General features: G+C 36.8%; 1 protein-coding gene across 1 annotated transcript in view; it reads left to right on the forward strand.

Annotated features, from left to right (window-relative positions):
• LOC124183754 (5-hydroxytryptamine receptor 1) overlaps window positions 1–22,370 on the forward strand; it is a 41,691-nt gene extending 19,321 nt beyond the window's left edge. The window contains exons 5-7 of the mRNA XM_046572700.1: window positions 6,118–6,312; window positions 10,390–10,524; window positions 20,314–22,370. Coding sequence (XP_046428656.1) covers window positions 6,118–6,312; window positions 10,390–10,524; window positions 20,314–20,575 — 592 coding nt within the window. The 3' untranslated portion in view covers window positions 20,576–22,370. The remainder of the gene's footprint in view (window positions 1–6,117; window positions 6,313–10,389; window positions 10,525–20,313) is intronic.
• The last annotated feature ends 4,479 nt before the right edge of the window (window positions 22,371–26,849 follow it).

The following is a 26,849-nucleotide window of genomic DNA, read 5'->3' on the forward strand; positions in this document are numbered from 1 at the left end:
GAAAACCCCTTCACAAGTGATCCGTAATGTGATCGATCAAGACTCTTCTCTCTCTTTCGTCTTTCTTTTACAAAATAGAAGCCCACCGTCGAGGCTCTTTTAAGCCCGTAATATCTTCATTTAATTATAGGCTTCCAGAGAAGTCGGCAAGCCTTAGATATCGATAATGCCTCCCGAAATAATAGCGGATTGAAGAAAGTTTAATCTTGCGAAGAATAAGCCCCAGCGAATCATATTAGTACCCTCGACTTAAAAAGTTTCACCGAAAACAATTAAAATTAACTACTTCCCAGCTACATCGTTCAATCAACTTTATTATTCTACTCTACAACAGTCATGAGACATCCATTCGATGGCTTTTTTTTGGATCTCCAATGTCTGCATAATGACAATATTATGTGAGTACAATTACAAGTCAAATCGGGCTTCTATTTCAGATGCGAGTAAATTTGCCTACGGACAAGGATTAAATTACTTATTTTCTGAATTTGTTATCAATATTCGTCGAGAGTAAATAAAGGATTCAATTAATTTCAATTTTCCGTGTTCAAGTTTATTATTCGGATCTCAAAATCATGAGGGAGAAATTTATGGAGTCAAAGATCTGAAAAAAATATTATACTTGTTTAGAGAATTTTAATCGTCACTTCAATCACCTGCCCCAGTTTCAATGAAACATTTTCAGGCACAGTTTATGTTTGGTTGTATGTAGGGTCTTATAAGGTTTGAGAGAGTTTTTTGTCACACATTTAGCTCATGCTTAAGATTTCTCGTCCCAATTTCATCTGAATCAACAAAATTGTTTTACCTGTAACGAGTTTTAGACATCCAAAATTATGACATGGAAAATGATTACCATGGTGATGATCATGGGTGTTTAAAAAACACACCTATATACTCACAGCTGCCAATCTTGTCGATACATGCTGTACTTTGGAAGCTTACATCTTAATTCATTATTCAAGGCTTTTCTCTCTCTCTCTCTCTCTCTCTCTAGTTTTTTCTCTCTTTTTGCAGCAATATTTCAACACCTTGTCGTCTCGTCCATACAGATTATATACAAACTGCAAATCTTCGAGCTTGGGCGATTTATCATGCGATAAAGCTGAAATTTCTCGGCAATGGAATAGAGGGCTTGACCCTTATCGATTTCGGGCCGACCGCCAGATGCTATATGACTATTCCCACTGTGTATCACTATCATTATTTATTTTCGTCAAACTTTGACGTAACCAAATTGAATATAATAATCTCGATTCTCCGAAAAAGGAGTATACCTATCAGCTGTAATATGTTGTATATACGTTGGAATTAAGTCTTCACGACCGTCCGATCACTTCGAGTATCTCACGAATGCCATGATTCTAAATCAGTGAAAGCATCGCGCCACATGGTGAGGCAGGAAATTTGATATTCAGGGTTGCTATCAGAATCTTAAGTTAGTGAACTTACTCCCAGAATTCTATGAAACTCGAAAATACGTGATATTTTTTCGGTATTGAATATTAACCGCGTTAAAACTTTGTTTTCAACAAAAATATGAGCAGAATATGAATTACTTTTCTCCTTCAATTATATACAATTCAGCCGTCATAGGCTACGCAACATTCGGATTATCTCTACTTCTGTCTAATTTTTCCATACGTAGGCAGCGTTTCGAAAGTTCCATTCATTCCACTGGTAAATTCGAATGTATATTTCAATATCTAGCGTAAAATATGGTGCAACTAGCTGACATAAGAATTTCCTTGGGTAGTCAGTGTTTCAAAAATCGATTTGCTATTCTCATTTTCAAATTATTCAAGGGACAGGGATTTTTATCCACCGACTCTTATTTCATTGTCAGCCTTAATTGGCTTAGCACAAAATCCCGAGTAAACCTGCGATGCATGAGATTAGTCATTTCAGTTCGGATGTCGACGTAATACTACAGAGAACAGTTCATTTTTGAAATGTGACCCGTGCCTGATCCTCAAACAGCTCTCCGGGTACTTTAATGGCTTACTTTCACTTGTTACAGATACTAATCCGAAATTAAGATGGATCTGAATATTTAGTCGTACGAAAAATAAAAAGTGGAAATTTCAGAGAGATGGACTTTATATTATACACAGAACCTGTGAATTAAAAATTCCAGCCAGTTCCAGCTTTGGTACAATTCGAAATTATGAGTTTCAAAATTTGTTGCCCAATTTAACTTGTGGTTAAAATTAATTGTTTACCTACAGATTAGCTAGATTATTTTAATCTCGAAAATCATATGGGACGAAAAGCTTATTTTGACTAGCTTCCAGCAATCCGAACTCCTTAATCGGATGGAAAAAATTTCCATTAACCTTAAACACATAACTTACTAAATAGACCCATATTCGGTATAACATTTTTATCAAATACTCTTCTTTTTTCTTCTAATGAAATCAATATTGTGCCAAATAACATGCTTGAAAGCCTAACAAGCACTTCTAATATGCCAGAGAGATGCAAAATGAAAAGAAAAAAAGAAATACCAACAATAACGAAATGAAAAGGTGAAGAAAGAATGATGGTGAACTGCAAGAGAAACGCTTCTCGACTATTATCTTATGGATTAACAAAGAAAGAACCAATCCGTACCTACACAAGTTCGGAAGGATAACAATGTTTCTGTCACCCATCAAATCACGGTAATTAGCTACGAAGATCTTGGCTTCTTGGCTCTTGTTTAGGGGATAAAAAAACATTCGACATCACGGCGCCCTCATTAATTTCGATCTTCTAGTGATCCAGGGCCTGTTTCAAACATTGATAAACAGCTGCGGGATAACGAGCCAAAGTAAGCAAAGGTGTTTGCAGCCGTCGAGAGTGCTCGAAGGTTTTCGTACAGGGTATTAAATTTGGCGCATCGTCGGGATTCGCTGCCCCTCCCATTAGGGATCCACCGAGGGTAATGAGTGGAAGTTTATCCCACCGTAATTAGGAATAATTATACCGGTATTCCAAAACTGTATGGGTTCTTCTTTGCCAGTCCGCCTACATTCGACAACGGTAGGGCCTTTTTACACTCAAGCGTTACTCACGATGGCCAAAATTCAGACTTTGGGCTCTGCTCAAACCTGTTAACTCGCTTCACTTACCCTCGTTTTTAGCCCATTTACACGGGTATTTGTAACAGTTTTTTCCGCATCACAAATTTTGACGGATCGGCGAATAAACAATGTGCCTGTTATGTACTTGAATTAAACTGATCGAATGTGAAAACCCATGAAAGAAGAACAAGAGACATGGCTCTCAATTTCACCATGACTCTTTACACATGGAGTAAATTAAATTGATAAGAATTTTAAATGCAAGTAACGAGTGGAATGGAATTTCTTCATTTCATATAAAAACTCGCTGAGATGATTAAGGAAATCTCATCTCTTCATGTTCACATTTCATCCAAGTAGATATACAGTGACGAATCTGGAGACAGATTTCGTTACCGACACGTTACCTACAATTAGCCAAGAGACAAACCTTTTTATAGAATGTTCGGGTAAGGAGTCAAGACACAGATTTCGTTACCAACGCTTCACTTAGTCAAGAGGCAGACCTATTTCTAAAATGTTCTTGCGAAGTGTCTAGATACAGATACCGTTACCAACACTTTAATTAGCCAAGACACAAACCTTTTTCCAGAATGTTCGTGTGAAGTGTCGGTAACGGAATCTGTGCTCAGAACTAGCACTGTACATCTACTCATCCACTATCGTTATGTTGATATTAAAGGCACTTAATTGATTCCCTGCGAGGAGAAAAATTAATAGAATCAGCAAAATTACATCCGATAGATCGCGTTTCTTGAGCGTCTATAAGATTGCCGAAAAGTTTATCCGTTGGAAGTCCAAACGACCAAAAAACTACTCGACATGTAAACTTCTAGAAGACCAACAACCAAACTCGCTCAACTCTGAAGATGCGAGTTTCAAGTGTGCTGAGTACCGGCAAATAACGACTACGAAGGTACGAAGTTCTGGAACACCTTTATAATGTCATATCTACCACATCCGTTGAACTATCAAACCGTTGTTCAACATTTACACGTTTTTTTTTACGCTCTCGTGACAGTTGTCAGCGGCTTTCCCAATTCGTGACCAATTTTTTCAAAATACAAATTGCCGTTTCAACTTATAAAAACGTGATACGTGTTACACACGTGTTTAAATACTCAAAACTTCTGGTTAGCCATGCACTGTATACATTTCATAAATATTCATTGTGCAAAGTTTAAACGACCATAACTTGGATCCATGTAAAACTCACGAGTACAGCAACCTGCGGCTGACTCGGCTCATAAATTGCAATTGGTACATGCAGTACTATAAATTGAATAAAAAACTTTTTAACTGCAATTCATACGGAGCTTGAAAATTCCCGTTTACCATTGTCGTAATTTCACTCGAGTCTGCACGCATAAATACTCATCGTTGAAATACTTAACGATGTGCAGCTCTATAATCCAAAGTCAAGTTGTATTCCTTTTCTCCCTACGTGATAAACTCGACGAGAAGTTAGCTCCTGTGCAGCTGAATGCGGAATCTCTCCAGCATAAGTAGTCAGCTTAGTTCGTTTCGCCTTTTCAGTCGTGTTAGCCACTCTAGTTAATTGGTTCCTCGTACTATCCTTCGCAAATATTGTATTTGCCCAGTGCGCTGGAACTAATTGATAAGTTTTAATTCCTGAACGTATCGAACTGAGGTGGACCGAACAAGATCAAATGAAGCTAGAAGTTCCCAACTCGTCGTGTTCAATTTACTCATGGATGATTCACAGTGATTTAGATCATCTAGCTGGCGGTTGATTTTTGCTCATATTAATATGTCCAAATTCATACTTGCCAATTTCTATTTTTGTGAAAAATGAACCAATGGACACAATATATAATATTATGTAAAAGAGATTGGGTGAAAGTGGGGAAGAGCACAGATTTAATTAATGAACTAAATTGGCATCGAGTCAAGTCTCATTCGTTCTCCTTCATTATTCTCAAGGAGTAGTTTTAATTTATCTTTCATGAAAGCACATTCCATACTAATGTCTGCTAATCAGCTGTATTTTCTCGAGTTGCGTAACAGGGATCGACTGAAAAAAATGGAGTAAAATTATTTATTTTTGCTTTAAGAAGTGTACTTTGATTCCTACCTATTTCAAATAATAAAAACCAAAGATGTCGATAATACTGTCAAACATTTCAGGTGAATATAACAATAATATTGCTCCAATATATAATCGTGAACATATTACCAATCTGTGATATTTCGCCGAGACTCGTTCTTGGAACCAATTCTGATCGCATGAATGGCCACAAAGATCGCAATGCTGGGCCTTGTAGCTGATGGGAAGTTTCTAGCGTTGTTTTATTGAATGAATATACAATATAGCTTGTCATACACGTGTCAAAGTACAGTTCATATCTTGGTTTTCTAGACAAATACACATTTTCTCCCAACATTCAAAACGCCATATTTCTATTTATTACGACTTTTGCAGCGAAAATTTTCCCTCTTCAAATTGATAAAATCTAGTGTTCTTCGTATCTATATTGGTCTTCAAGATATTCTATTTTTCTTTTCTTTTTTTTGGTAGTTTGATTTCGCTATTACGCAAATACAAGATCTTCTTCGGTTCTATTGAGAAAAGTATAATATTCAAAACGTATGATTTCAGATTTCAATTCCTACGATTCGATTTAGCGATAGCTGAAATTATAGCCAATGAACTGAAATTGTCACTATTGAACAAAAACGGTAATATATTAAAAACCGTTTGAATCAACCTAAAAATTTTGACCTGAATTTTGTTGACCTACTGGGATATTTTTTTCTAACCGCGTAGGCGTAGCCTGTGATTTTTCTTTTCTATCAAAAGCAGAGTTTCTCTTATTTTCCATCAATTCAAATCGTTTTAATTAAGGGTGAGACCAACTCACGATAACGAGGCTGCACAAGTCGGGGTCCCTAGCAAAACCACCAACTTTGCAATATACCTAAATATACAAATTGCTGATAATTAGTCGAAATACCGGTTCCTATAGAATGTGTAATGAAATCCCGAACACCTACGCCTTCTCAATAACACCTGATCGATTTCATCTTCCAGAACCGGACGCGATGGCAAACGAGAGAGTGGAAGCGTTGGCACCGGAGGTGCTACCGTCGGATTCTCTGGACTCTCCGGAGGATACGACCTCTACGACGCGGAGCTGGACGTGCGAAAGGAAAAGCGAACCCAAAAGTACCTGATCTTCATGGTCGCCGTCTTTGCCATCTGTCTTTGCCCTCTCATGGTGCTGAGGTGAGGGTAAACAGTTTCGTACACTTTAGTCACAAGGAAGGGAAAATTAAATATAACCTCTTTTATCTCATGACCTGAGAAACTCGTTTTTGATAAGCTGACAAAAATGGCAAATTGCGTCATCTTTAATTCACCAAACGAATCACTTTTTCCTTGGCATCGATTAACATAGCAGAAACTACGGTTCATAATATACCCAAGGTAGTCAGTTACTTTGTAAAGCAATGAAATGGATAATAAGCCGCTCAGTTTGTTTTCCGCCTGTGGATTTTCTGTGGAGATGAAATAAATTCACAGAGCCAAATTTTCATCGATATTTGCAAGCATTGTAAAATCAGACTTTCAGTCTCTTTGTTTAAAGTATTTTATCTTCATTCAAACCAGGGTATTAAAAGTGCTACGGATCCGTCTTGGCTCGGCAGCTCGTTCAACTTCAAGATACACGCTTCAAATATTTCATAACAGAAATCCTGATCGACGGCACGGATAAGCCGAATATATAATCTATCGCCGTATTATACCGTTTCGTATCTTGATACCTGTCAATACCGATGATGGTAAAATAATCGTATACGTTACCCGATCGTTCAACCAATGATTACGTCAATTTGAATTCTCGTGTGATTAATATTTGCATAAGTACACGAAGAACACACAGAGTATCATCTTGTTTATTCAGGTCGGTTTGCTTCTGGAAAAGAATTGGCTATTATAAAGTTTACACTTGAAGTTTACTTTGGTATGAACTCAGTCTGCAAGGATTTTAGCAACTCCCTAGTTACTGTCATACTTATTTTCCCCCTCAGTTCATGCAATCCATAATTATACTCATGTATATAATTATATCTCCGGTTTAAAAAATCGAGGAGAATCTTCTGATAATTGCCTAACTCCACTATAGTTACCGATTTTCCATACCGAGACAATCTCTAAAAAAAACTTGCAAATCAACCGCGCATTCACCAAATAATTAAATCTCATTGGTCGGCGAAATTCTTCCCGCAGCGATATTCTTGTCTGCGATGCAGGTGGGCCAACCTACGCAAAATGTGTCCGTTTGAATTTTCAAAGAGCATAAGCATTAAATTCCGACCGTTCTTCGAAGAATCAACTTTCCAACCCGATAACAAATGCATCCCAAACCTTTCCGAGTCACCGCCTCAATTATTTGAGATTTTAACCTCGAAAATTCCTATCGACTACATCGCTGGCAGAAACAGTTTGACAGCTGAAACTCGGGATGGCCAGCCTGCGCGAACAGCCGATAAAACTCGCGCATGCGCATTTGATTTTCAAGCTTCCCGGTATATCGGAACGACGTTTTTCTGATAAATTTGAATACCATCAACTTCGTTCCCATTACACAACCGTTAAACTTTTGCTTTCTGATTATTTTCTTTCGTCAATTTATTGGCTTGAGAGTATTGTGCCCGGATATTTCCCATCGCGGTATTTTATTACCTTGTTTTTGCTCCTTTCTTCACCAACCATCATGGGTGAGGAAATTGCAGAACCGCTTGGAGCAGCTTTTTTCAAGCTTCGATAGTTCGAGTTTACAGTATATGGAGCGTGGCTAGAAGAGGAGTTCGCCAAGATGGTGTGGCGCAGTTTATTGTGTTTCGCGCGAACGATTTTTCCGCTGAACCACTCGATATATCGTCCTAAGGATCCGAGTGATGTCGCTAAGCATCCAATTCGTACGTCGCCGACGGTCCGTTTCAAGACGACCTTGAACAAATTGAACGAGATACTTTGTAGAATTAAAAAAAAAACTGATCGTAATTTTTGGTTCCAACACTCCAAGACTTGGCTAAAATGTGAAACAATAATAAGAAGATTTCGTGGCCTTGTTTCAGACACCGAAAAATCGTTAATAAACTCGATACTTCTTTTTTTTCCAACACGACGCAGCTCGAGATGAAAAAAATTAACAAATGGTACTGGGGATTTCATGATATTATTATGTTCTTGAGGTAATTTTGAAACAGCTAGTTCATCGGCTACCTGGAGTATGATTTTTTGCAAAAATTATTACTGAGGTCCACGCAAGTCGAGAATGGCGTGAAGGAACTGTGATAATAATATACTGGCAAAGTTGCAGATTCGCGTAACATACATATTCACTCTAGAGTTGTTAAACAGTTCTAAAAGTCAACGATGTTAAAGTCCCTTTCCGAGTTAATGTCAAGTCTTTTGTTAGATTCCCAGTGGTACAGGGTTTAGGGTTTTGCATTTGTACGAAACCCATCAGCATCTCCGGAATTCACTTACGCATAAAGTATCCCAAAAAGCAATTTTCTGATTGCCCAACACATTTTATCTCAATATGACGGTCATGATAAATTACCAACAACAATAGCGATGACGATATCATTTTTGTGCAATAAAACGTCAAGTATACGTCGAGAAATATTGTTAGGGAATTTCTTTACCCTTGTCGCATTTTTTAAGTAAGGTTTAATAAGAGTCGGACGCGCATTCTGGGTAGATTTATTACTTTTCTTTGCCTTCCAAAAACCTGGCGAATGTGTTGCGATGTGACTTGGAGAGATTTTTCATTTGCGCATCAGCCGGATTCGCGACCGGAACGAACTGCTCTGACCTTTCGTACATTTGTTCCATACCTTTTTTCACTCTGCGTTGAAAGGACCGGCTTGAGCTATGGTCCCGACCCCATTGTTCAACGTCCAACTACACTGTCTCAAGGGCGACTTTTCCACGTTACTTACGCCTTGAAAAACGCCTACGAAAAAGCTCGCCGTGTTTGCAAGACCCGTTCTTTCAATAACTCTTGAACAGGAAACAAGGAGATTTAAAAAAAACTGTCGTTCGTTGCTTTTCATCACTAAATTCATCACGTATAATCGGAAAGCAGAGCGCTTGATGAATTGCTCACCACAAAAAACGTGACTGTCGTTAAAAAAAATAACTGTCGGTGTTACACACGTAGTCGATTACCTGATTATTTCTCGTGGTATTTTGAATCCTCACAAGCATCGGTATACGCTACTGAATTTTTTTTTTGTTTTCAATTCTGCGACCTACAACGAATACTTTTAAATTGCACTTTTTGTTCATTCTCATCAGCTCGACAATCTGGTTCGAAATAAAGCTAAATAGTCAGAAATATGATCATGAGGTAGAATTTCGAAGAGCTTAGTTGAAGCATTCTGTCCAAAAACTATCGATAGTCAATTTCGACAATGTCGAAAATTCAGCACTCTGTAAAGTATATTTGAAAATATCTCAGCTGCACGGTTCGGGCGAATATACGATACTCTCACCTTCCCGCAAGTATAATATTATCCAACCTCATTTTCCCCCATTGATTTTCTAACGATAAGTCAACAGGATTCCTGATCCCTGAGCTATCCCTGATCTTTGATACGCGAAGTGAAAAACGGACGGTGACATATTCAGGAGTTCTCGATAGTTCCGGGACTTTGTGAACAGAGAAAACACTGCCTGCGGGGAATTTCCAAAGTTGACGAAAAAGCGGTCACCCGAACCTTACCTAGTTCCGAATTTGATTAACCTGACAACTTTGGATGTTATTCCAATGGTTTTGAGGCTTGTTAGTCGTATCTCTCATATTTTATTGCCTCAACTGTTGAGCGAGATGAGTTCCTCTGCTGCAACAATGAATCCTACTTTATCATTCAAACAAGGGATCTCCGGACGATTCCGGTTCAACCGATTATTCTTCTCCTTTTTTCCTCGTCACTTCCAGCCTGCAAAAATGGTTCCATGTCCAATTTTCATGACCGTGTTTTGTTCGCAGTGAGAATTATTTACTGGACGAATCGGAATCGCACGCGGCATTACTCAACGTGGAATTCTAACAACCCATTTCAGAATATTCTCGTCACATTCTGTCCCCAAGGGATTCGAACAAACTACACATGTCACAAACTCATATGCTTACACGTTTTGATTCCAACCTGAACTGCTATTAATTTTCTCTAACAATAGTCTCTTCTTGGGAACTGTTTTAGGCGAAATTATACGATATCTAAACTCTTCGAGAATAATAGTCGTGGGCACATGCTTGGTAACGATACACTTATCTTGTTTCAGGCTTGCCAAGCTCGCACTCGTAGAGACTTACGAAAACAGCGGCCACTTCGATATTACTTTCACAATGTTCGTCTGGGTTGCCTTCGTTCCGATAGTCACGACCCCCGGATTCTACGCCTCCTGGCAGTTGAGCAGGTTCGTATAATAACACCATCATATTACGATACGAGCTGCGATCTACGTTGTTGAGGATCAGTTTTAACAAGGAAATAACTTTTCACCATAGAGGGCCCGCGGTGTATTTTATGAAGTCCGATTATCTGTGAAAATTTTATTTATCAGATATCCAACGATTTTTTGGGACTATAAAGAATATCCAAACAGAGATCCATTATGGCTTCTCATATAATTACTAGCTTTCGGAAACGAAAAGACGAAGAGAGCCGAGCGTTCTGCCTGTTACTTAAAGTTGGGGAATTTTGAAAGTCAACGTGATAAATGATTTTCAGATATTCATTAACCTTGGAGTAAGATGATGCAAAGATCTACATAATGTCAAATTATTATGGAATAGAAACTTCACTAAAACAATATTAATTCCAAATTTTTTAAAAATCGTCATCTTTTTATGTAATATAGTAACGGAGGGCTTTGAAATCGTTAAACACGAATCTGAATTTGTAGTTCGAAATTCGCATTGGATATTTATTTATTTTTCTCTCTCTGAACCTGGAACCTGCGGTGTGATAACGGGAAGCTGCATGTTTTATTTTGACTTCCGTCTGAATTTTGTACACCAAAGATCCAATTTAAACTCGATGATACGATGGCCCTTGAATATCAACATTTATGAAGAGCTAACCGTATATTTCCATTTTAATGCAGCTCACGATGTCGAAACTGTTACGATGAATTTTGTATTCCTGACATCATATTTCACCTCTCAAGCTATTCCAAAATCCCCTGATTACCATGCGATGCTCGTGAAAAAGGATTCAGATTTACCGATTCGAATATAGAAGGATTTCCAGACCACCGCGGCTACTTACAAAGTTTAATACCTTCAATGCCAATCGATCTTTCGCGCAATCTTATACCTAAACATCGATCCACTCTTATCGGCAATGCCTATACAGCAAGAGATGATACATTTATTCACAGCTTGATGTATATTTGCTTTTGGGTGCTTTGCGCCTCGTGTTATTGATGTCGGTACACATCCATATCTGTTGTTTTTGCTACCTGGGTCAAATATTATTTATTTCATAGATTAAAGTCTGAAACGGCACGAGTATATCAAATTTCCAGTAATTTCCTCGACGGTCAACACGCAATTTAATTTCTCGAAACAGGAATTATTCAAACATCTTCCGAAATAATCAACAATTCTTAAATCGTACGAAATCCTTCAAGTTCTCCAAAATCACGTCAAGCCTTTGCAAATCTTTTCAAATATGTATTTCTAAACTTTCAGTGATTATTTAAAGTTCCAGAATTCATGAAAAACATGTTACAGCTGAAATCTCAGATTGCAGAGTTGAGAACATTATCATTCACAGGTCACTTACTATTCTCGTGTAGATATCAGGTATCTCACATATCTATGGGAAATTCCATGAGAATTTGACCAACGTTTGATTCTCACCGATTCTGATTTTTCTTTTTTTAATTTTCTGCAATTGTCCGAACTCCGAAACAATATCCTGAATTTTCATACATTTATTATTCAACTTTTAAATTATTTACAAATACATGAAATGATTTTGAAATTATTTTTTTTAAATTCTGAAAAATTCTCAGAACTGTACTGTCTTGTCGAAACGTTTCAAGTCCGGGCTCATAAAAAGCCGGTTTTTATTCCATTTCTTTTTTAGTAGCTTTGATTTTTTTGGTCTACTAAAACATAAAACGGTTCAAAAATTCCCAAAATATTCTCAAAACTTCTATTTTCACTTAGAACAATCCTAGACCGGTTCCATTATGGAGCAATTATTGTCTACTTACTTCGCACATTCAACTTTGTCCATCAATTTCATAATGAAACTGATCAAGAAATGTTCTGAGTAAATAATGAAAGTTTGGAGCATTTTTTGGGAATTTTCAGACCGTTTAAACAATGTTTCAGTTGATCGAAAAAATTAAAAGTGCTAAAAACGAAAAACGAAAAAAAAACCGGCTCATCATAGGCCCGGTCTTGAAATTTTTGGAAAAGAGAATGCAATTTTTCAAAATTTTGAAGAAAGATTCTATTCAAAATCGCTCTCAATATTTATAAATAACTAACCAGCTGGACAATAAAATCTAAAAAAATTCAGGGTACTGTTTCACAGTTGGGACAGTTGCAGAAATTTTTTTGAACTAAATCAACAATGGTGAGGATCAGATGTTGGTTGGGTTTGCATGAAATTCTCCATTTGTATGGCTAATCGTAAGGTACATCGGATTGGGTCTCGATCCGTGCCAATGAAGCACATACGATATCACAAATCCAAATCATCTTGTCTGCCAAGTCACGGTATCGATATTCTCATACTTCAGGCGTTATTCTGGTTTTCCCTTTCAGTAAAAAAGGTTGATTTGAGACTGAAACAGATATTCGCGTGATAATTGATCCTCGAAGAAATCTTTACTGCTGTTCGGTTTTACGTCACATCAGATTGGATCACACATGCGTCACGTACGATTATACAAATCTTACAAAATCTGATAGCAAACATGTCCATGGGTCGTTGATTTACTCAGTTCTGTGGACAGACGCGGTTCGCGAACACTTCTAAGGAAGAAGGAACCAATGACGTGACCTAATCCTGTGTACTGATCGTGATTGCTCCAGTAAATATTTTTCCTGTTCAAACATTGCCGCCAACATGTACGTTGGAAAGAAAAAATTTAATACCCAACGATGCGTAATTATTTTTCTACAGAAATCCATGCCAAAAGCGTGGTAAAATTTTCCAAACGATAAACTTACACAAGTACAATGTGACTCCAATTAATGCTCCCTGCTGATTTATCAATATTATATATAAAATAAACTTGCCGCGTCAAACGTTTTTCGACGTGCGAATTTCATGGTGGTAATTGTCGACTTTAAGTTTCACATTCGAACTCGGTGAATATTAAGTTAGAAGACAGTTGACAGTCTCTCTCCTCTATCCACAACCACTTGGTTCTTTGCATTCGACGAATCGCGAGGAAACCGCGTCCTGATATGAAGGACATCAAAGAACGTGGCTTCGCAATGGTTAATTGTTCAGGTTCCAACAGCATGCTGGTGAATACTAATTTAATTTCCATAAGCTTGAATCTAGGTCACAGAATCCATTCCAGTTTTTCTTTTTTGTCTTTTTCAGTTTTTCTCTGTGGTCTCAGTTCTCAGAGATCAACTGCGTTTGACATTAAAATTGTAGACCGCATCTATCAACTGTCGGTTAGCATATTATCATGATCAATCTCTTCCACGTCAGATTCTCGCAAGCAAGGTAGCCGAGTCCTTGACCAATAGATCATCAATAACAGCTGAAGGTTTTAACTAATCGTTTAACTGCCTCCAAGCTGTAGTCCCTGAACTCGCAAGCTGTACATCTTATGGGGATGAGAGTCGACCCAAGGGCTGAGTTTACTCAAGATTCGCTCAATTTTTATAATTATGTTGTGAGGGTCTTCGGCAGCCGTAGAGCAATAACGACAACTTGTTCGTTACGAAGCGAGGATCCACGCTCCTTTTGATTTTTCGTCGTAATTCGGTGTTATTTGTTTACACTTATTATTCGCTGATAGAACCTTTGTCGCCATTTATTGTTTTCGAGTTTTAATACGATCGTAAATTATCCTCAAAATTTTTAGAAACACGTTATTGATTAAAGAGCATTAGCGAATCATGCTCCGTAGTTAGTTTGGTCTAGACTCTTGACAAAGACTGTGCGAGAGTCAAATTTCAGCTTACAATTTGATTTCAGGCGGCCATATTTGAAACGTTAAATTATTTCGAAGGTTCATTGATTCAAGTCGCAGCCTTTGAATTCGTTTAAGACAAATAAAACGATACTTCATAGAGACTAAACGTGGGAATAATTCACTCAAGATCACAGTGAGAAAGTGACTGTAATCTAATAACGAATCCGAGAACGATAGAGCTCCAAAAACGAACGAACGTTTGAAGAAGGAAGGTCAAATTGCGGTTCTTGGTGAAAAAAAAAAAAAAATCACACCGTCTCCGTAATTCAATTTTATTTCAAAATGTTATATCAGGGACGCGTCGGGTCTAAATTGGAATGAAATTAAGCAACGTACATTATTATGAAAACGTCCAGTTGATCACGATATCATTCAGAATCACTTCTACGACATTCATTGTCAGAGGAAGCGAAAGGAGACCACTATTTAATTTCATACTACTCGCACAGTAAATTGTATAATAACAGTCTGCAATCAGACCAACAACGTTCCTCGATTGAGAAATGACCGTTGTTTTTTTTTTTCTTTCTTTCTTTCTTCTTCTTATTAGTTTGTTCATGGATCATTAACATCAAGAACGTCGAGAAATGCATGAAAAATTTTAACGCAGATTTCAAATACTTTGCTGATTTTGTTTTCGGAACCTTAAAAATGTTTCTATTTTTTTTTTTTTTTTTTTTTTTTTTTCAATTCGTCCTATTTTCCGTAGGTATTTGATTTTCCGCATCTTGACAGTTTTTCACCCTCATGCTCAAATCCTTACCCCGGACTTTCTTGACACGATAAACAGCGAATAAAATGGGGCTGTAAAAAAAGTTGACGGTGATTTTGCCCAACGACGTATGAAACGAGACTTATAGCGTTATTAAACTGTTACGTAATCGTTTCGGCAGAAATGATTCTAGGAAGTAGGTCGTATAATTATATTACAGGCAACGAATGCGAATCGCTTGTAGGCAGAGATAACCACTCAATTTTTTAATTTTGACGTTTCTTTTCAATTATTGACGCATATTCAATGATAGAAATACCCCGGAACAATATTTTTTTTTTTTTTCTTTTTAATCTGATACGAAACGTCTCATTTCACACAAACCAGCTTTTAGTTTAATACTTAGATGACAAATAAAACCTGGAGAATTGTAGAAAAAAAATTACAAAAGCATTTCATGATTTTGAGATACATTATTGTTCTTGATAATGAGTGTTGAAGTGAAATGAAAAATGTAACATTCAACAGACCGTGGTTCGGTTCCTTTTTTTCTCGTACAACGTGTCTTTCTTCTTTCTTTCTTTATTTTCGATCGTCTTGAATTTTTTACTTCTACTTAACCATTATACAATTTATACAAAAAGTTCAACTCTGTGTATAAATGTAACGGGATCTTCTTTTGACAATTCCCGAAAAATTTTATAAATATCTGTAGCTTGAGTCGTCTCGTTTTCTTTCCTCATCTAACACGACTGACACTTTCAAATATTGAATAAATAATTTTCCGTCCCGATGTTTCATCGTTGCGGAATAAAATACTTGCCACGATGAAAAATTTATTTCCGAGGTTGTACAGCAGAATATCCGAAATTCCACAGAAACTGGAAAACCCGATGTCCTGCAGAATTTCCCAACTGTTTTCGTTCGCTCCATGAAAAGATTCGGTTGAGCACAATAAGTCGGTAAGGCCATTCAATCACCGAGGGAGTTGGACCGAGGAACGGGGATGAAAATTGCCAGCGTGTACCACGAAACCCGTATAATCGCATATCCCAATTCTCCACACATGTCATGTAACGAGATTGTCGACCTCGAAGACGACGAAAACAGCTCACCTTGATATCAGAGTCCCGCTAAAACAGCTCAAAGTGACAGGAATGAGTGCGGCAAGTGTTTGCCTGCCGAATGGATCAACCGAATTACCCAATAAATATAGGAATAAGCTATTTGGGGGGGGAGGGGGGGGGGGGGATAAGGAGGATAAAACAACGATCCGTGGAGGAAGGTCTGCGGACTCAAACCTGCCGAATTGCAATTCGCTACAGGCATTTCTCTTATTGGTGAAAATATTTCGTGCTTCCCATGCCGAACACGAATCGAACGGAAAAAATCGTTGAGAAAAATCGCGATGAATTTTTGCTGCTAGAAGAATTCTTTCACGTATCGAGTAACGGTTATGGGGCATTTTAACGATAGATTTAACAGTGATAAATGATATTTTCATCGCATTTATTTTCTTACATTTTTACCAATGTTCGAAGTTATACTCGTTCAGAATTCCTGTGATCGAATTTTTGCAAATTCTAGATAATAGATAGATAGATAAAAACAACAACAAAGATTTGTCGATATTCGAAAAAGTGGAAGCATATTTTTTCTTTTGTTCTTTTTCTTTTTTTTATTTTTCTTTTTCACATAACTAGCTATTAAGTCGGAAAAATCACGTAGTATTCCTGGGTTCAATAATTTTTTTTTGTTCGAGCTGATTGATAATCTAACGCTATATCAGAGTACGTGGTTGAAATTTTGAATTTCAGGAGTTACGAAAGCGTCAAATTCCAAATTTTTCCACCGTGAAACTCGAAGTAAAGATATCAAACTTTGACGAAATATCGAAGTCTTTAATGGTCCGAAACCCATCGCTGAAAATTCCGAAAGTGTGAAAATGAGGAAATTAAAAAATCTGAAACATCGAGATTCCGAAAAAGTTTAGTAAAAATTTGATTTCCTTATCTCAAGTTTCGCCACGAAATAAAATGTTCGGAATAAAGTGCCTCGGAACTTTTCAAATTTGCAACTTGACTCTTGACTCGATCACCGAAAGCCCTATAAGCAATTTACTTTCATTTAGAAAAATAACTAGCAAAAAAACAAATTCTTTTCATCCCATCAATTCGCTGGATTACACTTTTTTGTCACTCTTTGTGTCCCGCGAGAGTAGATTTCCCGTAAAATGATCCATTCTACGAAGAGTGATTGAGACGAAACACACGATAGGAGGCAATAATAATTTTATCTTTCACCCTGTCCATCCGTGTGTGTCCGTATTTCCTTCTTACAATCAGTCTTCTCGTTGATCATCAAAGTGACATCAAGAACGTCTTATTATCCAGCTCCAATTATCGCGTTTCCTAATGCCGAATGTAGGTGTAATCTCTCGCTCTTGTGATTTTCGGCAACGTCCTATGCCTTATAACTACATCGATATTCTCGCGAGCGAACGCTCAGGTATAATAGGCAATAAGCGGTTGCCGAAGGTGGAAGAAACGAAGGAGCTTTAGCCGGAAGTACCAGATCTACACGCGGTAAAAGCGATCTCGATAAAGTTAGCCCATATACTTCCAAACGATTCACCAAATAAAAATTTTCCCTCCTCTTCGCTTTCTGAGTAAGATGGATCCGCTTCCACACGCGGAAGCGTCTCTATCAGCTTAAGTATTCCGGAAGGAGGCAGCGAAAAAAAAAAAACCAAGAATGAAAATGGGAGCTTTTCCGCGACCTTAATTCACTGACAAATTACTTCTTCCTGGTTTTTCTTTCTTTCTTTCTTTCTTTCTTTCTTTCTTTCTTTCCTTCTATTCCTTTGCCACATCCCACTTTTCCCATTCTTCTCACCGATGAACTGAATCAAACATCCGGTGGCCAACGACAATTATATAAACTTGCTCTCGACGAAGGTGAAGAAGACTCGATTACACTTTTCCATTCACGTTTCACTGACCACGCTTTCGTTTAGTCTGCTCAAGCATTAAAATTTGGGTGATTTTTTTTTTTTAATAACAACTTTAATCATGACAACAGATTTCGGTATTCGAAAATAACTAATAAATCATTCATCATCGATCACCATTCCTTGAACCGACTTGTTCGAATTTTTCAATTATAGATCATTTTTTGTAACAATTTGACGGTATAATAATCAGTGACCAATTATTTTTTTCAGACACAATGTATATTAAAAAAGTTATATCAGAAGATATTAGTTCGTTGTACAATAAAATTGGAATATTTGTCTATCGAATAAAAATTATCCCGACTGCAGATCAAGATTGATTTTTTAATCAAGTATTCTCCGTCAATCCAATAAGCAAAATTTCCGCTTGGATTTACAGAATTTTTTCAGAACATCAATTCATTTGGTATAAAGAATTGTTCATGGAACGATATTTTTTATTTATTACAGTGGTGGGTAGATTCGTTTCTGATAATATGCAGATTTTAAAAAAAATGTACACTATACCGAAGTAAGTTAGATATTGAAAAATTCACACGTATTTTTTACAAGTATTTCGTACTTTGAATGTAATACGTGTAAAAGGCTATGTGTGGTAAAATTTTGCCAGTAAAGCATTCTTTTTAAAATGAACAAAAAATTTATATCATTCTACTTTTTCGCAGACGGAACAGCAAAAAATATGATTGATGCATGGTGGGATTATTCGATAAGCAATATTTCCGGTTTTCCACGCAACTGTAACTTTTTGAAAATATATTCTGAATAATTTCGTGATCAGTAGTTGAGTTCCTGTTTCAAAATGAGATATCGATCTTTTTGTAGCGTAACTCTAAAGATAAGTTATTCATATCATGTATCATGTATATAGCACTCGGTCTATCAAACGCATCTTTTGAGAGTAACGTTCAAAGTATCAAAAGGCCTGTGCAACTCGTGCGGAAATTTTGATTCCAGGAATCCCCTATTTCGAACAACATCAAACTCGGTGAAAAAATATTGAAAAAATTTTTCTACGTGTCAAGTAAATTGGTTATCGACACGTTACTAATTTAGAAACGACGAATAAGTTTATGTAAATTTCCTCAATTTACAGTTAAAGATACTTCAAATGAATTTCAATAATGAAATCAAGGATCACCTAAACCCCAATTCAGAAATCGTGAAACTTGTTCGACTAAAAAATCAAAACGAATAGGTAATTGCGATGTTTTTTTTTCAATCTTCTCCTAATCCCACTCTGTTGATATTTTACCATTTGTTTTTTTTTTTTTTTTTTTTCTAAAGATATATATTCCACTTTCTTGTATAAAATTCGCCAAAATCAGGAGTTATTTTGACCTAAACATAGCCGTTTGTGAAAAAAAAAAAAATAAGAACGAAAAGTAAAGGCGTATACACGCGATGTAAATGAAGGGAATCGCGACCTGAATCTCGAGACTAGGGATGAATTGTGGGGAGAACGAAACTGGCGAAGACGGAAGTGAGATAAAGCGGAACGGTGGTAATCCAGCAGTATCCGATACTCAGCAACAACACGGTTCTCCTGTAAAAGGAGGGTGAATACACACCCCGATAAATGTTCAGCTTTAAGGATAAACTGGATGAGGGCATTAAAAAATGGGCCATGCTTACGTCGCACAAAAATTTGATATAAACGATCTAAGACAACTGAACGATCATTGAGAATGTCGTGTAAGCCTCCACGGAGAAAAAATTTTCAGTCGTCTTTTTGGTTCAATCGAATAAAGGAAAAATAGAAAATGCAAAAAATCGGGTTTTCTAGCAATTTAACGATAAAATTTAGTATCTGTTATTTTTCTTTTTGGCTATGGTCGAAGGCATTTTAACTTTTTTGCAACTATTACCGCCATCGTTTGATGTCGAAGGAATAATAAATTATCGTTAACGGCTCGTTCGAGTGAAAGAAATTTAGTACAACGTAGAAAGTGATTTAATGTTACTGTAACAAAAAAATTTATTTCCCAGCCGACTGTGGTGTCACTAAATTATAGTTACTCGACCAAATTTTCTTGTGATTCCAAAAATACTCAAACCGTTTTACTGTCACGATACCTGTCATCGGTAAATGACGATATTTTGTTATCTCGGTGTCTACGTTAATTCTGGCGATTTTCAACTATGTATTTGTATATTTTAATTTCTCGGCATTTGGACTTCTCCAAAATGTTCCTGTAACAACTCAATTATGCTTTGGTTCGGAATATTGAACAGTTAGTTCAAATTTCTGTCGATTTCAATCAGTTTTCCCTGCTGTGATGAAAACTCTACTCTCTTTCAGACCGGCAAAAGAACGGCTCCGAGGGTACTTCCGGTTTTCGAATCGTCGTTTGCCCAGATCCTGCGAAGACGGTGTCCGAATGGGTTCCAGGCAAATACCGCGCCACCCAGCCGGACTGATGAACGTTGCCTACACTCACCATGCCGGAACGGAAAGCGTTAGCGGAAGTAACGGAGGCGGCGGAAGCTCGCGAGGAAGCGCGAACTTACACAGCCCCGATTTAGTATCCAGCAGCGCACACAGAGCAAGTTTGATGCAGTGAATAAAGCTCCGCTGTTTGCATTTTTCTTCTATTCTATCCACGGGGCCGTAACGATTGGAGCGAAGCATTTGCATGCTGGGATTTTATTTATTATCTGATCGCCAATCAAATGCAAGAGCTTCGCAATTTTCGAGGCTCTCCAGTCACTGGAAAATCGTTTCCCAGGAAAACGGAATCGATTTACGGTTGTAATAACATCGAATGTATTAATTCTATAGAGGTATATGATACGAATGATATCAGTGTCTGATTGGCAAATAGCGTGAATGTGACTAATATGAATGTTTGCAGTTGACAATATGGGCACCGGATTTAATTTCCCCGTTTTGTGATTCATTCGATCAGATTATATTTGTTCAGGTATTTAATCAGCGATTGACAAAGTTTACATTTGTGATACTGGCATGAGTTGCAAAAAGAAGTTGTAAATAGAAGAAACTGAAAACGACCACAAACTAAAACATAAGATATCTAAACTGGCAGAAATCATCGAAACAAACTTAAGTCTAACTATCAGAAACTGGACAACTGTCGATACAACTGTAGTTCAGTTTTATCAACAACCTTTCGACAATTTGCCGCATTGCGTGAATACACCATTTCAATGCCAAAATCTTTTTAATATCAGTGATTGTTTACTATGGAAAAATAACGGGCTTAAACCAATGAAATTTCCACATAAATTTTCTTTCTCTGATAAACTGTGAAATTTCGTACTGTGAAATCAGTGAACTGAATATTACGATTAGTAGCTAATTCTGAAGTCTTCGTGTTATAAAGAAGTACGATTCTATTTCTGGCGTTGATAATTAAGGAGGGCAATATTTTATCGGAAAAACACTCAAATTGAGTGACAATTTTTTATCTTCGAAATACTGACATAGCTGTCCGACTAAAAATCTACCTACTTCACATTCAGTTACATATTTGGAGGATCAACTTATCTTTTTCATTGACCACGCACAAACTCATCGATTTCAGGTATCATGGAGAAAATCACAACTGCTGCATATTCGATTCGACACTGAATATACTTCAGTAAAACACTCGAGTATACAAAATGTTTTTAAGCAAACGACGCGGAATGTTGGGTTGCCCACCGCTGAGGCGAACATATATCGGTAATATAGACCTACCGAGTTATCGGTAGGTAACGCGTTTACAGTCCTCGCAAATGAGCTGGAACTGGCCGTGTTGCCAAGCTGTGTGGATCTGGCCGAGCAGTTGTTTGGTTGTTTATATTCCATGCCGAAGTGTTGAGCGATCGCGTTCCAAAGTCACGTTAAAGTGAATATATGACTTGACTAGACTTGAGTAATAATAAGAGTAGAACTGTTTTACCGATATTTGTTCCCCTAGGTGGTAGGCAACCCAACATCCTGAGGCGTGTACTTGAAAACACGCTGTAAGTGTACAATATTCGAAAACGATCCGTTATGCATGGGAAACTGCCCGATTCATTTTACTTCTGTCGTAGAAATGTCCACTCGATTTCTCTTAGAACGAGTCCACCAGACACGTCTGCAAGGTATGTGAGATTTGGATATCCATTACATTTATGACGTAGATATTTATAGGTAGGTATTTCATCGGAGTTCGTTCGATCATGTCCATGAAATTGATGATACCTGGAACGGATATCCACTGAAGGTGGAAGGTCGTTGTTCGCCTCTCGTATATATAAGGATGTGATAAAGAAAGTGCGATAAAAAGAAAGGTGGTAGAAAAAAAACTCCACCTATATGAGAGCACCCTTAACGGTGTCATAAAAGTAATGCTTTCACATTTGTCAAAGCCATGACGAGCGTATTATCGCGATCACATGGGAGGAAAGATGGAACGAAAAGCCTGTAGTCCTCGATTAATGGAACTGGTATAATATGCCTGATACTTTTGAAAATTGCGACAAGCCGCGACCCGCATTAAAAAGTACATTTGTCAATTTCAGAGTATTTTCACCATTCTGTTCTTCGAATGAAAGTTCATATGACGAAACTCAGTGAACGATAGACTTCGTGCATGAAATTTTTTTACTTCCACCTGTCAATGAATAACAAATTCTGTATAAATCAGTGCCAATAATCAGATGAAACGATATATGTTAGTGTATTGTTATCATATAATAAGTCAAAAATGTTAATATCGCTTATTGCGCATAACCCAAGGTATTTGAAATTTAAAAGCTATTCAACCGTACATAATCATAAGCTAATTGATAATGAGGTTAAAAAAACAATTGTATCTTGACTATTGCAAATGGTGAGTCAAAAATATGTATAAGTATCTGTCATTTCCCTATAATAGTATTAATTATTACAATCAGTGGCTTCTGGATAAAGTATCGTGATATTTCATTCACATTTATTTTTTTGCTGTTGTTTTTTATTCCGTGTCAGTATTATCGTTCAGGCCGTATTGACTTGGCGATTTTCAAACTCGAAAATCCCAAGTCTTGAAGCCATTGTACTAGAATGCAAACGGAATTGCTGAAGATATAATCGAAGGACGTTTAAACATAGTTCCTTCGACAACTAGAATTAAGAGATCCCACATCCTCAAGATGAGCTGCGCTTAGAAAATCCGTTCGCGACGTTAAGGCATGGGAAAAAACGAATACATAAAGTTTTAAGAGTGTGATATCATATTTTGCACGTGTTAGCTGTTAGACGTAATAAATTCTGTATAATAAATATTCAAAGGAAGTGAAGTGACGTCGAGTTTACTCAACTGCACAATATATCATCGATGTAATCACTATATCACTGTTAATATTGCTATACTGTTATGCGGATTTTTTCAATAGTTCATAATATATGGTGTTTACAAAAACAATAAGTATTGAATTATTATATGTATTATATAATATTACGTAACGGTATAAAATGAGTCTGTAAAATGACCAAAAGATCGTTGAAAGACAATATTGTGACATCTATTAAAGTTATCCACACGTAGCAAACGAGCTAGGATTTAATTTGATATCGTTAACTGTGTGTATCTATACCGGGACAATCTCTTGAAACTTGAAAATCAACCGCGCATGCGCGAGTTTTATCGGCTGTTCGCGCAGGCTGGCCATCCCGAGTTTCAGCTATCAAACTGTTTCTGCCAGCGATGTAGTCGATAGGAATTTTCGAGGTTAGAATCTCAAATAATTGAGGCGGTGACTCGGAAAGGTTTGGGATGCATTTGTTATTGGGTTGGAAAGTTGATTCTTCGTAGAACGGTCGGAATTTGATGCTTATGCTCTTTGAAAATTCAAACGGACACATTTTGCGTAGGTTGGCCCGCCTGCATCGCAGACAAGAATATCGCTGCGGGAAGATTTCGCCGACCAACGAGATTTAATTATTTGGCGCATGCGCGGTTGATTTTCAAGTTTCAAGAGATTGTCCCGGTATGTTTGTGCGAGAAATGATATTATTTAATACCAAAGAATTATATGCGCGTATATAAACGTTAAACGTATGCATACGTAAATAATAGTACACGCATTCAAGAAATATTTAACCGAATGTCTGTAAGAATTTATTGCTTATTGTCTACTATTTGTCAGATATTTGTGCATTATCGTATTACATGTACGAATATAATAGGACGATATTAGAGTCAGCAGATATTGAAGAAAGAAAAAAAATGTGTCGTTGATAATGCTTACATTATACGAGTATAATTTGGTGAATGTCAATGCTTCGACCCTTTTATTCACGAAACGCTTCATCCTCGGAAAGTATCTTGTTAGTAATGAGATTATAAGAAAAAGTGGTAAATTTCAAAAACTCATATTTTAATAACAATTGATTCACTTCCTTTTGGTTCAGTTATTTCAATTTGTACAGTAATTTTTGCTACGAAAAACTGTCAGATGTTTCTTATTCCGTTGTCTTTCGGTTTCTTTTGTCGATGAACAAGATATCAAAAACGGGAGAAAAGCAATTTGTATTAGGATAAGATAATAGCGATACACGGGTATGAAAGGGTTGATGAGGAGAAAGAGTGACAAGTGATATTTTTTAATAAACTGTTCTTTAGAATAAAACAAATATTTAAAATTTGTATTAGAATGAATATAGAAGTTCACTTAGAAAAACAAATATATGAGCGCTAAGTATACGATTCTGTCTTACATAATGAACATAGTAATTGAGGCATACGTGAAAAATTCTCGTAGAATTTGTCAAAATCTAGAATAAAACGAGAAATTTTTTACGCAGAAGTTTATTCATTATACTGTATTGAGATGTCCATGAGTTGGAGTAAATTTAGATAAATATACGAATGCAGCAAGAGTAATTTTTTCATTTTATTTCTAAAAATGATGTGAATACAAGCCGATATTACAAAACTGCGTCAAAATCATAAGCATGGTCTTAATCATCTGCAATTAGTCTGTGGTGAAACTTTAAAAAGCGGGCCAGTCTATTTTTGTTACGATATATTTTTGTATTTTGCTAAAACAGGAAGTAAATACCTCGCCAAGTAGTGTAAATATACTTTTCTATGTTTACTGGATAAACATTCATTTCGGGAGAAGTATAAGGGTGTAATAAATATTTTTCATGTATACTTAGTAATTATATAGCCCAACCTGTTTCTTGGTCAACTTAAATGCAGAATAACTTAATTTTACGGTGAGAAATTGAGACGATTATATGCTCTTGAATTTTGCAATCTGTAACGCTGTTGCTTTTTCATTTTATTTCAAGATCGCGTATTTCATTGTAGAGGTTTCATGAAATTTTTCATTATTTTCATATCTAGTAGGGATTTGAAATATTCAAAGAGAAAATTGTATCGAAGTTATTATTGATGTTATGTTGCTTGTAAAAGTATCTACACTACTTGTATTAGTATTAGATATCTCCGTCATACTACTCCGTAAAAAGAACAGACAATTTTGGAAACTCGGTCCCGTATCTTCCTTATAAATCTGAAATCGGCCAATATACTCTTGACAGTTATAGGATAAGCCGTGTTTCATGTGCTCGATGTAAAAACTTCATGTAAAAATGAAACGAATAAACGAATAGGTAATAATATCGTCTTTCATCGTTTGAAGCCTGAATCTTCTTCTTTCTCCTTAATTTTATTTGCTAATTAATTACCTCTGAGATCAATACGGAATTCAAATAAAATTCGTTCGAACGTAATTACGAGTGAAAAATTAGCCTGGCGAAGTTTTATCGACTCTCTCTCTCTTTTTGACAGTGAAAAACACAAACCGATAACAGCAAAAGTTAGTCAAAATTTTTATTTTTCATCCAAGCGTATATTCCAATAAACACGACGAGGCAATTTTTCATACCCATTCTTTGAATGCAAAGGCGTATAAATATCAGATTCTTATATCCAATCGTTTCCGAGATCATTGTGGGATTTTGTCGTGATAGACCAACATTTTTATAGACATCTGTTTTTCGAATACCAGAGTTCTGAAGACGTAAATATTTAGTGAAATGAGCAAAAGTTATATTCGACCAAAATCGATACCTGTCCTATAAGACCTTAGGTATTAGAAAATGATAACGGAAAATTTTAAAAAATGTCTGAACAGCGGAGCTATTCACTTGTTGAAATCGCAAAGTACTTTGAAAGACAGTCGCTTTAAAAACACTTGAAATGAGTTGAAATCACGTATAATCACGCTTAAAATTGCATAAAACCACATGAAATAACTTGAAATCAGTTGCAATCGCTATGAATTCACTTGAAATCCCATGAAATCGTAGAGATCCCTTGAAATTGCGTGAAGTCGCACGTATATTCACTCGTTGAATTCACAAACCGCTTTGGAAAGCAGTCCCTTTGAAATCGCTTGAAATCATCGAAGTAATTGCAAAATCGCTTGTTAAACGATCTACAGATTGAACACCACCTCGGTCTGAGTTCTCTCTGCTTTAGATAATGTAAAAATTATTCTAAAATTATATTTTCTCAGTGTTTATAAAAAAAAAAAACAAAAAAAAGGAGGTTCACCGTTTTTATGCTTACTTTTTCACCTGCAGTACCTAACCCACCTTCGCAAACGCCCGAGATTGTACGGCATATTCGACGAAGAGAAGGTTTCGAAATTAGGTAAACGGGGCTTGTTTTATGGCCGAGGGTTCTACTCCGTAACACCGAGACCTAGGCCAACGGAATAAACTTTACTGAGCCAATTCAATGCCAAAGCAGCTACAAAGCTGGAACCGTACTTGCCTAGGGTCCCATAGTTGCTGTAACAACTTCTGTCCCCGCTGTTGTCAGTCCCCGAGTCGATTCGAATACACCCTTT

Source organism: Neodiprion fabricii, chromosome 5, assembly GCF_021155785.1.
Source record: "Neodiprion fabricii isolate iyNeoFabr1 chromosome 5, iyNeoFabr1.1, whole genome shotgun sequence".
NCBI lineage: Eukaryota > Metazoa > Arthropoda > Insecta > Hymenoptera > Diprionidae > Neodiprion > Neodiprion fabricii.